Source organism: Perognathus longimembris, chromosome 15, assembly GCF_023159225.1.
Source record: "Perognathus longimembris pacificus isolate PPM17 chromosome 15, ASM2315922v1, whole genome shotgun sequence".
In the NCBI taxonomy this organism is placed as follows: domain Eukaryota; kingdom Metazoa; phylum Chordata; class Mammalia; order Rodentia; family Heteromyidae; genus Perognathus; species Perognathus longimembris.
In genome coordinates, this window is record NC_063175.1 from 56,807,748 (window position 1) to 56,822,705 (window position 14,958).

Genomic DNA, 14,958 nt, shown 5'->3' on the forward strand with positions numbered 1-14,958 from the left:
CACGCCCCCCCCTCCCCCACGGAGCTCACGCCCCCCTCCCCACGGAGCTCACACCCCCTCCCCACGGAGCTCACGCCCCCCCCTCCCCCCACGGGGCTCACGCGCCCCCCCTCCCCACGGAGCTCAGGCACCCTCCCCTGCCCGGCTGCAGAGCCCGCTGGCCCCCGGCCTCCCCAGGCGCTCGGGAACCGCACGCCGGGCCGCTCGCCCTCCGGTGCTAGGCGGTTAGAGGAAGCGGCTGGGTTTTCACTCCGGAAGAACTGAGTTCCGACCCCTGGGCGCTGGAGCCTGAGCGGGAGGAGCGCCGGGCCGTCCCCCCGGGCCCCGTCCCCCCGGGCCTGGCCTCCCTGGCTTGGGCGGCTTCGGCCCCTGCAGTGCGTCCGCGCGCGGCTCAGAGCCTGGGCGGGCGGCGCAGGGCACCGCAGGGCACCGCCCTTGGCTGGCGGCTCCCAGGCAGCGAGTGCACGCGCGCCCACCTCCCACTCGCGGGCCGTCCCCGGGCTCGCCCCCCCCCCCCCGTGCCCTCCGGGAAGCCGCGTTGGAGGAGGGCGGCCAGGGGCGGGGAGGAGAGCCAGGGCCGCCCCGCAGGTCCACCCCGTCCAGCCGGCGCACCAAGCTGACCGGGTGCGTCCCGCCCGCGGCCGCCCGCGTGTCCTCCCGCGTCCCCGGGCTCGTTCACCAGGCCCATCCCATCCCACTGTCGGACCACACGGTGTGCAACGACACACGCACGCACGCACGTGCACGCACGCACACACGCACACGCACGCATGCACGCATGCACACACGCACGCACACGCACGCATGCACACACGCATGCACACGCACACACACGCATGCACACACGCACACGCACGCGCGCACGCACGCACGCACGTACACACACGCACGTACACGCACGCGCGCACACACGCACACGTACACACGCACACACACGCACACACACGCATGCACGCACACACACACGCACGCACACACACGCACGCACGCACGCACAGGAGAGAGGGCTCCGGGCCACCCCGGAGGCTCCCCGCCCGGGGCGCTCTGAAGGAGCTCAGTGTCCGCGAGGAAGGCACGCGCCGCCTCCAGGCGCCCGAGCGTCCCAGACCGTGGCGGGCGCAAGCGGCCCGGCCTCCCGCTCCAGCTCGGGGCGTCTGGAAGCGCAGGGGCGTCTGGGAGCGCAAGCCCATCTCGCTCTCCGCCCCTGCTTCAGCGGCTCTAGAACGGAGCCCGGGTCAAAGGGCACGACCGCCTCATCCGCGAAGGCGATCCCCCGGCCCGCTCTCCCCGGGAGATTCCGCTGCTTAGCACGCGCCGCCCTCGTTCTCGGGGCCTGGGCCTCGGAAGCAACGTTTGCGTCCCGCCACCGAGCGCTGGTGCGGCCAGCGCCGCCCGCTGCATGGCCGCGGCCCCCGCCCCGCCCCGCCCGCCTCCGGAGCCCGAGCCGGCGGCTCCGGGCTCGTCCTCCAGCCCCCGCGCGGGCCGCGGCTCTTCCGTCCGGCCAGGCCCGGCCTGCTCTCTCTCAGGAGGCGGAGGGTGAGTTTCCCCTAGAGATGCGGGAAGCGCCGTCGGCGGCTCCCGGAGCTCAGCAGAGCCACCTCGCCGCCCGCGCCAGGCAGCTCGGACTCGGAGCCCTTTCCCCCTCCTACTTGGAGCATTTTTTTATTCTGGTTGTAGGACTTCCCATACATTTATTTCACAACCAGCACAACCGTGTCGCACCTATAATGTGCTGCTACCGTTTTTGGTCATCCAAGACAGTACTGTGTTTACAAAAACGACTCATGCTGCACGCCAGTTCCAGCAGTGCATGCTGAGCTGCAGCCCCCCACGCTGAAGCGCGGTGCTCCCGCTCATGGCAGCTCGGCTGCCCGTCAGGCACAGAGCTGAACACGGGACACGACTTTCGGTTTCCCTTCAAGACAGCAAGGACGTGGGGACTCAGGGCACTGTCTAGAACTGTGAATGAATGATAGGAGCTTTTGCCAGCTTGCAAGCTAGACCGTTTGCCTGCCCGACTGCGGACATTGCAGAAGATGGGAGACCCTGAGTCTGGTGGGCAATTAACCTTTGAACTCCTTGAGGAGCTGGCAGTCACCTTAGAGAGACGGGGTCCTCACTCGGCACCTGCCACGGCGCCGGACGCGGCCTGCGGCCTTGTGCCACAGTCCGTGCCCTCGCGGTGGAGACCCACCGGAGGGCTCGGCTGGACACGCCGGGCCCCTCAGACGGCCGCAGCTGAACTGGCTACCCGAGGGCCATCGCGGTCCTGCGTGGCAGTGACGCGCACACCCGCTGGGTAGCGCAGCCACTGGCCACGAGGGTTTGCAGGATTCCCTTTGAAACCCCGTGCTCCCCAAAAGCCCCCCCAGGAGTGCCGAGGGGAAGGGGGGGGTCCTTACCCAGTGTAGCTCAGCCCGGCCCCACCTGCTGCCCTTGGCGCGTGAATTTGTCCATTTTTTTTTATTAATTCCACTCATTTCAAAGCAGAGGTCCAAGCCTCCTAACCTGTCTTTTGTTTCACTTTTTAAGATCAATTTTGAACTTTATCCCGGGTGTGTATTGCTCCTTACAGCCCGAGCCAAGGCATTGTGTAATTTTAGATGAGAGTTAAGTACAGAGATTAGGAAATTGTCCGAAGGAAGATCACAGTGTCCACTCGTGAAAAGAAAAACACGGTGCTGCGTCCCTTCCTGCCCCCCGCCCCCAGCCCGCCCAGTGCGCCCACCCTGCCCCCAGCCCGCCCAGTGCGCCCACCCTGCCCCCCGCCCGCCCAGTGCACACACCCTGCCCCCAGCCCGCCCAGTGCGCCCACCCTGCCCCCCGCCCGCCCGCCCAGTGCGCCCACCCTGCCCCCAGCCCGCCCAGTGCGCCCACCCTGCCCCCAGCCCGCCCAGTGCGCCCATCCTGCCCCCCGCCCGCCCGCCCAGTGCGCCCACCCTGCCCCCCGCCCCGCCCTGCCCCCCGCCCGCCCGCCCCCCAGTGCGCCCACCCCTGCCCCCCGCCCGCCCAGTGCTCCCATCCTGCCCCCCCGCCCGCCCAGTGCTCCCATCCTGCCCCCCGCCCGCCCAGTGCCTCCCATCCTGCCCCCAGCCCGCCCAGTGCGCCCACCCTGCCCCCAGCCCGCCCAGTGCGCCCACCCTGCCCCCAGCCCCGCCCGCCCAGTGCGCCCATCCTGCCCCCAGCCCGCCCGCCCAGTGCGCCCACCCTGCCCCCCGCCCGCCCAGTGCGCCCACCCTGCCCCCAGCCCGCCCGCCCAGTGCGCCCACCCTGCCCCCAGCCCGCCCAGTGCGCCCACCCTGCCCCCCGCCCGCCCGCCCAGTGCGCCCACCCTGCCCCCAGCCCGCCCGCCCAGTGCGGGCCCCACCCAGACAGCACAGGGGGACCAGCCGCCGGCTGTCCATGCGCTCCAGGCGCCCATCGGGAGGGGACTCGGGGCCGCGAGGACCAGCCTCTCCCCCAAGCGAGGACGGGCCCCACGCCGCACCCGGGCCCCGTCACCCACCCAGCCCGGGGGGAAGGCGGCCATGTGCCCAGAACATATGATTCCCTTCCAGATCAAGGGAAGACCCCGCGCCGTCTTAAGTGCACACAAGCAGCTGCCACCATGCGGCTCCGAGCAGATGTTAGGCCTCCAAAAGCTCTGTAGATAATTAAAATACTAACAGTTAGTGTTCTACCCCAGCTGTAGGTTCTGTGTACTGTAAATCTGATTTTAATGTTGCCTCTGTGCTGTGGCTGGAAGCAGTTTGCTTTTTACCTTCTTACCAAAGTGCCTCCAATGAAGACGGATGGCTCTTTCCTCTCGTTTCCTCAGGAAGGCTTTGGCAGTGCTCTGCCTTCAAGGAGGGAGGAGCACGGCTCCGGAGTGAGCGTGATCTTCTCTAGGGCTCGTCAGGAACGCAGAAAGGAACAGGCAGACCCTGCCCGGCCAGCCCTGGGCAGCCGCCCGTCGGAGGCCTGTCCTCCGGCGACATTGGCTGGCCTTCCCATTTGCATAATTTTTAAGGTCTGTAGAACGTGTACCACTTTTGAAAAATAGACCTTGTCTGCCGCCGTTGTGTTTATTCCATCCCCCCCCCTCCCACCCGGAGCCTCTGTGGGTCGGCAGAGGACACTCAGGGAAAGGTCGTTGAGCTTCCTCCTCTCCTGACTTGGTAATGCGGGCAAGAACGCCATTAAGTCAAAGAGGCAGCCTTCCCGTGGGCGGTGGGTTGCCGTCCGCCCGGTGGCCCCCCACGGGGCGGCGGTCACGAATGCCGATCCCGCCGACGGGCCCCAGGACCGCCCTCACGGGAGGGAGCCACCGAGGAAGGAGAGACGGGGAGCCCCCGAGACCCAGCCTCCCCTCCGGTGGCCAGGCCGCCCTGGCGCACCGGCATGCTGGGAGCTGGGGGGCCCGGCCGCCGCCCCTTCTTGCAGGGCCTGAGACGGTGGAGCGCCGTGCTAGTAAATCACCCGGCAGTTTTTAGGAAGCGCCTTTCACGGGGAAACGACACGATCCGAGCACTTTACAGTCCACCTTTAGAGTGTCATTTCATCTCCCTCCGTGAGGCTTGACGGCACTATTCCTGTCACCTGAGTCGGATTCCCAAAGTGATATGGGCGGCACGGCGTGATGTATCTGTGGCTCGGAGGCTCTGTCCCGCCGGCCTGAGAAACAGTTAACGGCGCCCTCCCCCCCCCGCCAGAGCCTGGCAGGCTCACCTCAAACCGCCAGCCTCCGCGCCGAGGGAGCTGGGCGCCTACCTCCCGTTACCGCCGCCGGGCAGACCGTCATGCATGAAAACCATCCTAAAGACCTAAGGGTCTGATAGAATGCAGAATTTCTTAGGGTTGGTGACTTTAAAGGTAAAATATTGTCTTTTACTCTTTGTCACTCTTCAGTGCCCATGAAAATACCGAGGCCCATGGAGACTCCTCTTGGTATATAGCTGGAAACCTGGACGATTTTGTATTTCCAACTAGCATAAGATGATGTTGATGATGATGATAATGATGAGATCCTCCTCCTCCTCCTCCTCCTCCTCCTCCTCCTCCTCCTCCTTCCTCCTTCCTCCTTCTTTCTTCTTCTCCTCCTCCTTCTCATTCCTCCTCCTTCTTTCTTCTTCCTCCTCCTTCCTCCTCCTTCCTCCTTCTTCCTCTTCCTCCTTCCTCCTCCTTCTTCCTTCTTTCTTCCTCCTCCTCCTCCTTTCTTCCTTCTTTCTTCCTCCTCCTCTTCCTCCCCCTCCTCCTCCCCCTCCTCTTCCTCCTCCTCTTCTTCCTCCTCTTCTTCCTCCTCTTCTTCTCCTCCTTCTCCTTTCTCTTCTTCTTCTCCTTTCTTCTTTCTTCTTCTTCTTCTCCCCAGATATCTTGCCATTCTATTCAGGGATCTTGCAGGATTATCTAGCGTTGCTGCCAATGTGAAGTGTCGTGCTGGGTAATTAAGGAACAGGAATTGAAACCTAACTCTCTGTCCTGGTTGGTTGTAGGTACTCCTTAACTAAAGCATGCATGTTGTTATTTCTTAAGAAGTCATGCATTTGGTTTGAGGCGAGCCAGGGCAGAGCGTTCGCCAGATCCTGTCTTGAAGGAAAGGGTATGTGGATGAGCGGCACAGGCCTACCATCCCAGCCATTGCGGAACTGTGTGAACGTGAGGATCACAGTCCAAAAACTGAGACCATAGCTCACAAATCAATAGAAGGCTCAGGGGAGTGGCTCAAGTGTAGATGCCTGCCCCAGCAGCACGGAGCCCTACGTTCAGTCTCCCACCACTGTAGAAAAATAAGTTGTGTATTTGAACTTATATTGAGCTCAGGAGTGGTATCGAGCTCAGTTAAGTTTTCACAGACAAATAACTTCTGCCATCTCTTCATGTAAAAAAAAAAATAAAAAGAGGGCACAGGAACAAAGAGGGCACAGCAGTGATGTTTGCTCCAACTTCCCACGTGTGTTTGAATGGTTGAGTGCGCTATAAAACAGATTCTTGGGCTGGGGATATGGCCTAGTGGCAAGAGTGCCTGCCTCGGATACACGAGGCCCTAGGTTCGATTCCCCAGCACCACATATACAGAAAATGGCCAGAAGCGGCGCTGTGGCTCAAGTGGCAGAGTGCTAGCCTTGTGCGGGAAGAAGCCAGGGACAGTGCTCAGGCCCTGAGTCCAAGGCCCAGGACTGGCCAAAAAAAAAAAAAAAAAAACAGATTCTTGGTAAGCGGCCTTTAATGATAATCTCAGTGAATGCAGCGTTAGCTCAGCTTTGCCTTAGATCTAGAATAACCCCAACAGGCTGGGCCCTGAGGAAGTCTCGCTGTGTCACTATCGGGCTTAATAAGCATGCTAAAGGATAAAAGTGATTCCGGGTTTTTATTTAGTCTGTTTCTGGCTCCTGTGCGGCTTGCGGCGGTGGGAGGGGTCCGGGCCCTCAGGAATGGAGATGCATTTGCCGCCAGGGCTTTCCGAGGCAGAGCTGCCCCTTGGCTGTTGGGAGTGTATCCCATCCCAGAAGCAGGGAGGGAGGACCCCCAAGTGGGCCGGGTGGCTCCAGCACTGCCTCTTCCACGCCAGGTGGGCAGGGCGTGCTCTGCCCAACCCCAGAATCCCACGGCCTGACATGAATAAATTACAGGGCAATTATCGACATCGATTTGACTGGCTAAACTATTGGGGCCTGCTATTGTAAGAATAATGTATGCTCTACTTGGAAATTTCTAAAAGGTTATATTTCATTGAATTTTAATTTGTCATTTTTCCTGCTTTCACTTGAGAAACTGATAAGCTTTTGTGACATTAAAATATGGCTCTAATTTATTAGCATAATCTGTTAATATTGTTTCATTTTAATAGACATTAAGTGTGATTTCTTAACATTCTTGTTAAAATTACATCTTAAAATTGAAGTCGAGAAAAATTATACAAGGCTTAAGAATCACAATGTCTTGTGTGCCCCCCAAATTTTTATAAGAAACGTAGTCTTCTTCTTTTTGGATCCCTTCCTACCAAGGTGCTTTAATTGCCATAGCGAATGGACCCGGCATCTGCAAGCTTCCCAGCTCCACCAAAACCTAAAACCTCAGGTGCACGGAGTGCGGGCGGTGCCACCGGCTCTGCGTACACACGGAGCTCTGCTTCAGGGAGCCTAGAAATGGAAAGTCATCGCCGGCAAAGCGTTTACACAGGACGTTAGTTAGGGGGGATCTCGGGCGCGGGAGTGGGGCGCCTCGCCAGGACTGGCCTTTGTAATGCCATCTTTATCTGCTACGCCATGCATGAAATCTACTTTCAGCCTTAGAACTGCCAGCAACCTTTGACCCCTTTAGTGTAGACACAAAGTGACCTTTCTCTTGTCATCAGCTTTCATTCTCCTGAAAATTCTATGAATTTTTATTACAAGTGTGTTTTTTTTTTTAAAGCTGGCTGAGGCTTCCACAAATTACTTGCCACCGATGAGATGAAGTTTGTTGCAGTGGTGTTAGATAAGTTTTACAGCGCGCGTGTGCTGCGTGCGAGGAGACCGGCCCGCGTCCTCCAATGTCATCCGCCAGTAACCGCTGAGCCTACTATTGGATAAATACATCATTTTATGGAACATTGATTGTTCTATAAACCCAATGGAGTATTATGCTCTATGATCAAACCATTTAGATTGTGTGTAGAGCACAGAAAATGCCATATTCAGGATGGTACTAAAAGTGCCATTTGTGTATTTTATGGATGTCATTACAGGCAAACTTCTCTCTGTAGACCCTGTTTACTGCAAAATTTTTTAGTCTGTAATGACATTTTTCATTCACAACGTATGCCTTCAAGAGAGGGGGCCCTTGTTTTATTTGTTTCATTCGAGTTTACTGCACAAATTCTGTACATTTTAATTAAATGTAAGCTTAACAAAAGCATAAGGTATTTATTCTGAGGGAAAAACGATCACAGTAGCCCAAGAACGCACACACACGCACACGCACACACGCACACGCACACACCCGCACGTGCACACACACACACACAGAGCCAGGTGCTCAGCCTCTCCCAGAGCAGCCCCGCCAGGGTTTGGGGGTGCTGTGAGTCCCCACACGTCGCCCGTTCCCCGCAGGGGCGGGGTTCACCTCCGCGGGGGCTCAGCGTTAACTCCACACGATGGAGAAGCAGACCGGATCCAGAATTACCTCCTGAGACAAGTGTGGAAACACTTCTAAAAAAATGTTTCAAAGGACCTTTTTATTGCAGCCGACTGTGACCCTTCACACAGGCAGCCGTGAGAAGCGAGCGCCCCGTCCCCGTCGCCATGGAAGCGAGCGGGCAGCTCCGTGCACGCCCCACGCGGCCCCATCGGAATCTGTTCCCGAGGAGCTCGGAGTGAGCCACGCCGATTAGCGGCTCCCCCCGCGCTCAGCCCGACGGGGCCTTTTGCACACCGCCAGCGCAGCACACGCGCGCTGCCCGGGCATCACGCCGCGCCACAGGTCCGGGCGTGCACGCCGCGCTCACACCGCCCGGCCCGGCCGTGGGCGATGGGAACCCGCAGCCCGCACACGCGCGGAAGAGCGCAGAGCCCCGAGCGCGGGGCCGGCCGGCGTCGGAAGCCGCAGCCCGGGGGCCCGTGGGTTTAAACGACACTTGAACTTGCACACGGCGCCCCATTCATTCATTACGGTTGAAAGGGAAGAATCTTCGCTGGGTGAATCTTTTTCAATCTGATTGAGGCTGTTAGATTTTATAGGTGCTATTTTTCAAAGCAGTACTGACAGCACTCGAAGTTATTAAATTGCTGAATCAAAAGCTGGACCTGCACTTAGGTTTATGAAGTGTGATGGACTGAGCGGCTCCTGTGGGGGGCGGGGGGGGGGCGGGGGCCTCTCCCCACATCCGAGTTTCCCACCTCGTCGGCCCGGATGTCCAGCTCCGGCTTCAGCCACGCTCAGCAAGGACTTCACAGGGCGGGATTCTGTGCTGCACAGGATTCCAGGGACCTCTGTGTCCCCCGGAGCGTTGCCATCCTGTCCCCCAGGGAGGGACAGAGTCTCTTGCACCCCGGTTCGCAGCATTCTTTGGGAGCAGCGAGTTGCTGCCCGTTCCCGACGGTCCCGGCTCCCCCTGCTTTGGGATGCAGTGGCAGTCCGTCCTTTTTTTTTGTACACGTATGTGTCGGTACCGGAGCTTGAACTCAGGACCCTCTCCCTTGGCTTTTTGGCTCGAGGGCCCTACCACTTAAGCCACAGCTCCACGTGCAGCTTTTTCGGTAGCTCACTGGAGATGGTCGTCTCAGGGACTTTACCGCCTACACTGACTGCCAACCCTTCTGCCGTCAGGCCTGAGCCACCGGCACCACGCTGTTTCCCACTGTCGCTAGGGGAGTCGGTGAGAGAAAGCAAGGGTGCCGTACGAGTAGGGGATTCTTTTGACTGGACTCGATGGACATCACGGGCCCTAGGCGGTGGTTTCTTCTCCCTGGCTCACCTGCCGCGCGCCATCCTGAGTGAGCCCAGCGGGGCTTCTGGGGGTGGAATTAGTCTAGTTGACCCCTTAGTCTTGTCTTGGCGTGGGATTCTGTGATCTGGCTGGTATGCTGGCTCACCCCTGTAATGCTAACCGCAAAGGAGGGAGAGATGGAGGGTCCGGACTCAAGGCAGGTACGGGCGCAAAAGAACAAGCATAGCCCTGCATGCTGCGGGTCCCAGCTACTCCGGAGGCCCGGGTTAGAAGCTGAGACTCAATCAGAAAAACAACGCAAGAAGGGCTGGGCGTATGGCTCCAGGGACAGAGTGCGCGCTTTTCTAGTATGAGGCCCTGAGTTCAAACCCCAGTATGGAGGAAAAAATAAAAGGTTCTGTGACTCAGCATCCTGTGACATTTCTAAGGCCCACACTAAAGAATGTTCTTCCGGAAGGGGCAGGGGGGTGAGCCCTAACAGCTCATGAATACAGCAGCGCTGGCCCGGCATCGGGCTGGGCCCAGACGCCTGCTGCTGGATGCTGCGAACGGCTTCTCCTGCCTGGAGGCTGCCTCTGCAGGTCAGGCCGCTCCGGGCTCTGGCTCAGGATTAGCTCAGGGCTGGAAGAAAGGTTCCTTCTAGAACACCACCAGTGTGGTAAGCAGAAGGGCTGTCTTGGAGAACGGCAGCAGCGCAGCATCTCCAGCAGCGCCCGTCTTGCTCCGCTGGGTAGATTGAACTCAGGTCCTTCGTCATTCGGAGAGGGAAGGGGGTCACAGTACAAGAACCGCGGGCGGCTTGGGCTTCACGGACCCGAGACGGGCAGCCTCCTCTGCAGGAAGCAGCGCTTTGGGCTGGCCGTCGTGCCTCACCTTTCTTGATGGAGCAGGGTGGATGGCATCTGGCAGGCGTGTCTTTGCACGCCCCGTGTGGGGGTGCCCACGTGCCCTCTCTGGCCTCCCTCCCCCTGCCCCCAGCCCCGGCTGCCGTGCTGCCCTCCTTCCTGAGGGCTGGAAGCTGAGCCCGGCGCAGGGCAGGGCGGGGCCGGGCAGGGGATGCACCCCACCGCCCAGCGGGGGGCAGCCAGGACGCGCCCGGCCCGGCCCCGCTGCCTCGCCGGCCCCAGCGAGCCGCCCGGCCACCTTCTCCTCCGCCCGCCAGGCTTCGGTGCGTCCTGCGTGCGAAGCACACGCGCCTGCGTGCAGACACGCGCACGGGCACACAGGGAGGAGCTGGCCTCCCGGGAGCGCCCGGGCGTGGGGCGCGGGCGGCGGGCGCCCCCCCCTCACCTCTCGCCGCCCCTGTCTCCCGCAGGCATCGTGTCCAAGTCGTACGAGTGCCGCCTGAAGGGACAAGGAGCCACGTTCGTGGAGACGGACAGCCCGTTCACGGCCGCGGCGCCGGCGGAGGAGTCTCGGTGCGGGAGCGGCCGCGGAGCCGGGGGCGGCCGGCGCCGGCGCCCGAGCCGCTGCAGCAGCTCATCATCATCCAGGGCTACGACGGCGAGCTGGCGCTCGACGCGGCGGTGGAGGAGGCGGCGGCCGCCACGCTGCAGACGCTGGCGCTGGCCGGCCAGGTGGCCCGCGGTGGTGCACATCACCGAGGACGGCCAGGTCATCGCCGCCGGCCCGGGCGGCGCCCCCGCGGGCCCCGCGCCCCTCCTCCCGGAGCCGCTGGACGGGGCCACCCAGCTGGTGGTGGTGGGCGGCGCGGCGGACGGCGACGGCGCGGAGGACGGGCCCCGGGGCCCCCGGCCGGCGAGCACGCCGGAGCCGCCGGGCCCCGCGGAGGCCGCGAGCCCGCCGCCCGAGGCCGCCTCCGCCCTGGACGCCCTGCTGTGCGCCGTCACCGAGCTGGGCGAGGCCGAGGGCCGGGACCGGGGCGGGCCGGGCCCCAAGCAGGTGCTGATCCAGCTGCCGCCCCCGCCGGGGGAGGACGGCGCCGGCCCCGGGCCCCCGCAGCCCCCCGAGGCGCCGGCCCCGGGGACGCGGCCCGCGGCCGTCCTCGCCTCCCAGGAGCGCGCCCAGGTGGCCCTGAAGAAGATGGTGCGGGGCGTCCTGCAGCTGGCCGTGTGCGACCCCGCGGCGGCCGGGCAGCTGCTCCAGGACGGCGTGGCCCAGGTGCTGGTGAGCGAGGAGGGCGCGGTGCACATGGTGACGGACGAGGGCTCCCAGCTCATCATGCGCGAGGCCGGGCCGCCCGCCGAGCCGGAGGGCGAGATCTCCCAGATCATCGTCACCGAGGAGCTGGTGCGGGCCATGGTGGGCGAGGCGGGCGGCGGCTTCCCCGAGGGCACCACGCACTACATCGTGACCGAGCTGCCCGCGGCGGAGGCGGAGGCCGTGTACTCGCACGCGCTCGTGGCGGCCGGGCCCCAGGACCCGCTGCAGGCCGAGGCCGGCGTGGTCATTTACGCCCAGGACCGCGCCCCGGCCGCGGCCCCGGCCCTGCAGAGCCAGAGAGAGCGCGGCGAGCTCCGGGAAGCGTGAGCCACCGCCCCGGGACGGGGCGGGCGGGGGCGGGCCCCGGGCCCTCCAGGCCTTGCCCGGCAAGGCCCGTGGGGGGGCACAGAACTGGACCCACGGGGCGGCACGGCCTGCCGGGACAAGGGCTCGGCTCAGCAGCATGGGGGTCCCAGGCCGGGAGCACCCATGGCCCTTCACTGGCGGGTCCCAGGCCTGCCCTGTACCCCGGGTCCCCCCCACCCCCCACACAGCACAGCAGAAGGTGGGGCGGGGTGCTGGGAGGAGGGAAATGTCGCGGTGGCCCCCTGCGTGGAGCGGGCAGCCCCGTCCACACCGGAGGCCGGGCAGGAGCGGCAGCGAGGGGGTCACCTCCGAGGCAGTCCTCCCTCGCTTCTGTTTTCTTTCTTCTTTAAAACAAGCGGAGGGCAGCGGCGTCCCCAGATCCAGGGAGCTGTCGGTCCAGTCCGCGTACGAGTTCCCCCGCCAAACGTGCTTGGGTAAAATCCTGCGTGAAGGAAATCTAACGCCTGCAGCTGAGAAAAGCCTCTGCACTCCCTTAAAGTATCCCTTGGTTAAAATACCCCGTGCTTCTCATTTCCATTCAGTTTTGTCAATTCCGCACATGAGATGCACACTCTGGGAGCTCTCCCGCCGGTACTTTGCTTTTCATAGCAGATGTGTGCTCTGTCACCCTCCTCTTGGCCGAGTTCATTTGTGGCGGGGTGGGTCAGTCTCACAGGCTGACGCTGAACGGTGACAGACAGAACCAGGGCCCCGTGTCCCTCGGCTCGCCCGCCCCCGCGCGTGGACTTCCCGCTGCTCGATGCAAGTTTATGTCCCCTCATTTGTTTCTTGATGCTATTGCGCCTTCTTTTTGAAAACTGTAAAATGATCCCTTCCCTCAAAGGCAAAAGTTGGTTTTGTTCTGTTTTTCTTTGAAATAAAATTATAGCATTAAAAGTTGATGATGACATTTCACTTTACTAAGGGGGCCGGCGGAGAGAGCGACGGCCCCGGCCCCCCACCCCCCCCCCGGCTTCGGCCTCTCCACCCGCCCCCTCCCTGCGGCCAGTGCCGCGTCACGAGTGTCCGTGTGGCCGTGGCCCGCACAGCCTGGCAGCGGTGGCCTGCCCTGGCTCGTGTCCAGAATTGTAAGCGCAGGCGGGGGGCAGGGAAGCTGGTCCCTGTGCCTGTGCAGCGCCACGGAACACCGCTCCCCGAGGCCAGGGGACTGAGCGCCCCACGACGCCACGAGACGCCCTGAGCACCCCACCGTGCCACGGGACACCCTGAGCCCCCCGCGGTGCCACGTGACGCCCTGAGCCCCCCGCGGTGCCACGGGACGCCCTGAGCCCCCCGCGGTGCCACGGGATGCCCTGAGCTCCCCGCGGTGCCACGTGACGCCCTGAGCACCCCCACAGTGCCACGGGACGCCCTGAGCGCCCCACGACACCACGGGACACCCTGAGCCCCCCGCGGTGCCACGTGACGCCCTGAGCACCCCCACAGTGCCACATGATGCCCTGAGCACCCCGCGGTGCCACGTGACGCCCTGAGCCCCCCGCGGTGCCACGTGACGCCCTGAGCCCCCCGCGGTGCCACGTGACACCCTGAGCACCCCCACAGTGCCACGGGACGCCCTGAGCACCCCACTGTGCCACGGGACGCCCTGAGCCCCCCGCGGTGCCACGTGACGCCCTGAGCTCCCCATGGTGCCACGGGACGCCCTGAGCTCCCCACGGTGCCACGTGACACCCTGAGCCCCCCGCGGTGCCACGTGACGCCCTGAGCCCCCCGCGGTGCCACGTGACGCCCTGAGCACCCCCACAGTGCCACGGGACGCCCTGAGCACCCCACTGTGCCACGGGACGCCCTGAGCCCCCCGCGCTGCCACGTGACGCCCTGAGCCCCCCATGGTGCCACGTGACACCCTGAGCCCCCCGCGGTGCCACGTGACGCCCTGAGCCCCCACGGTGCCACGTGACGCCCTGAGCCCCCCATGGTGCCACGTGACGCCCTGAGCCCCCCATGGTGCCACGGGACGCCCTGAGCTCCCCACGACGCCACGTGACGCCCTGAGCCCCCCACGGTGCCACGGGACGCCCTGAGCTCCCCACGACGCCACGTGACGCCCTGAGCCCCCCATGGTGCCACGTGACGCCCTGAGCCCCCCATGGTGCCACGTGACGCCCTGAGCCCCCCATGGTGCCACGGGACGCCCTGAGCTCCCCACGACGCCACGTGACGCCCTGAGCCCCCCATGGTGCCACGGGACGCCCTGAGCCCCCCGCGGTGCCACGTGACGCCCTGAGCCCCCCGCGGTGCCACGTGACGCCCTGAGCCCCCCGCGGTGCCACGTGACGCCCTGAGCCCCCCGCGGTGCCACGTGACGCCCTGAGCCCCCCACGGTGCCACGTGACGCCCTGAGCCCCCCGCGGTGCCACGTGACGCCCTGAGCTCCCCGCGGTGCCACGTGACGCCCTGAGCTCCCCGCGGTGCCACGTGACGCCCTGAGCTCCCCGCGGTTGCCACGTGACGCCCTGAGCCCCCCGCGGTGCCACGTGACGCCTCCTCCTGAGGCCCCGGGACTGAGCACCCGGGAAGGGGTGCAGCCACTCTGGGCGGCCTCCTGTCTTGGCGTTGAGCTCCGCCGTCCGTCCGTCCGTCCGTCCGCGCCCTCCAGCGCCCTCTTCACACAGTGAGTGAGCGGGAGGTCAGGCTGCGGCCGCTCAGGTGCGTGGCCGGCGTGGGGAGCCAGCTTGTGTTTTCTAACCGCGGCGGTGCCGCCGGGACCTACGGTGGCGGCCGAGCCCCCGCCTTCCCAGGGTGGAGGTGGCCTTTCCCGGGCACGGGCTCTCCCGTCGCGGGGGGGGGGGGGGCAGCGGCTGCGGTGGAAGTCCTTCCTCGCCGTCCCCCCGGCCTGCGGCCCTGCTGACCCCCCGGCCGCGTGCCGAGCTCCGGGTGGCTCACCTTCCCGCCCACCCGCCGCGGTTTACCGTTTGTGATTTATTTAGCGTGAATGTGTCTCAGGTGGCATTTAATCCTTCCTAAGCCCAGTGCAGCCCGCGGTGTCAAGCCAGCGAGCA

The 14,958-nt window shown here is 63.8% G+C and overlaps 1 protein-coding gene across 1 annotated transcript in view; it reads left to right on the plus strand.

The window, feature by feature from the left end:
* Znf407 (zinc finger protein 407) overlaps positions 1 to 12,833 on the plus strand; it is a 368,981-nt gene extending 356,148 nt beyond the window's left edge. The window contains 3 exon segments of the mRNA XM_048363049.1: positions 10,722 to 10,820; positions 10,823 to 10,992; positions 10,994 to 12,833. Of these exon segments, the coding sequence (XP_048219006.1) occupies positions 10,722 to 10,820; positions 10,823 to 10,992; positions 10,994 to 11,896 (1,172 nt within the window). The 3' untranslated portion in view covers positions 11,897 to 12,833.
* Positions 12,834 to 14,958: the final 2,125 nt, after the last annotated feature.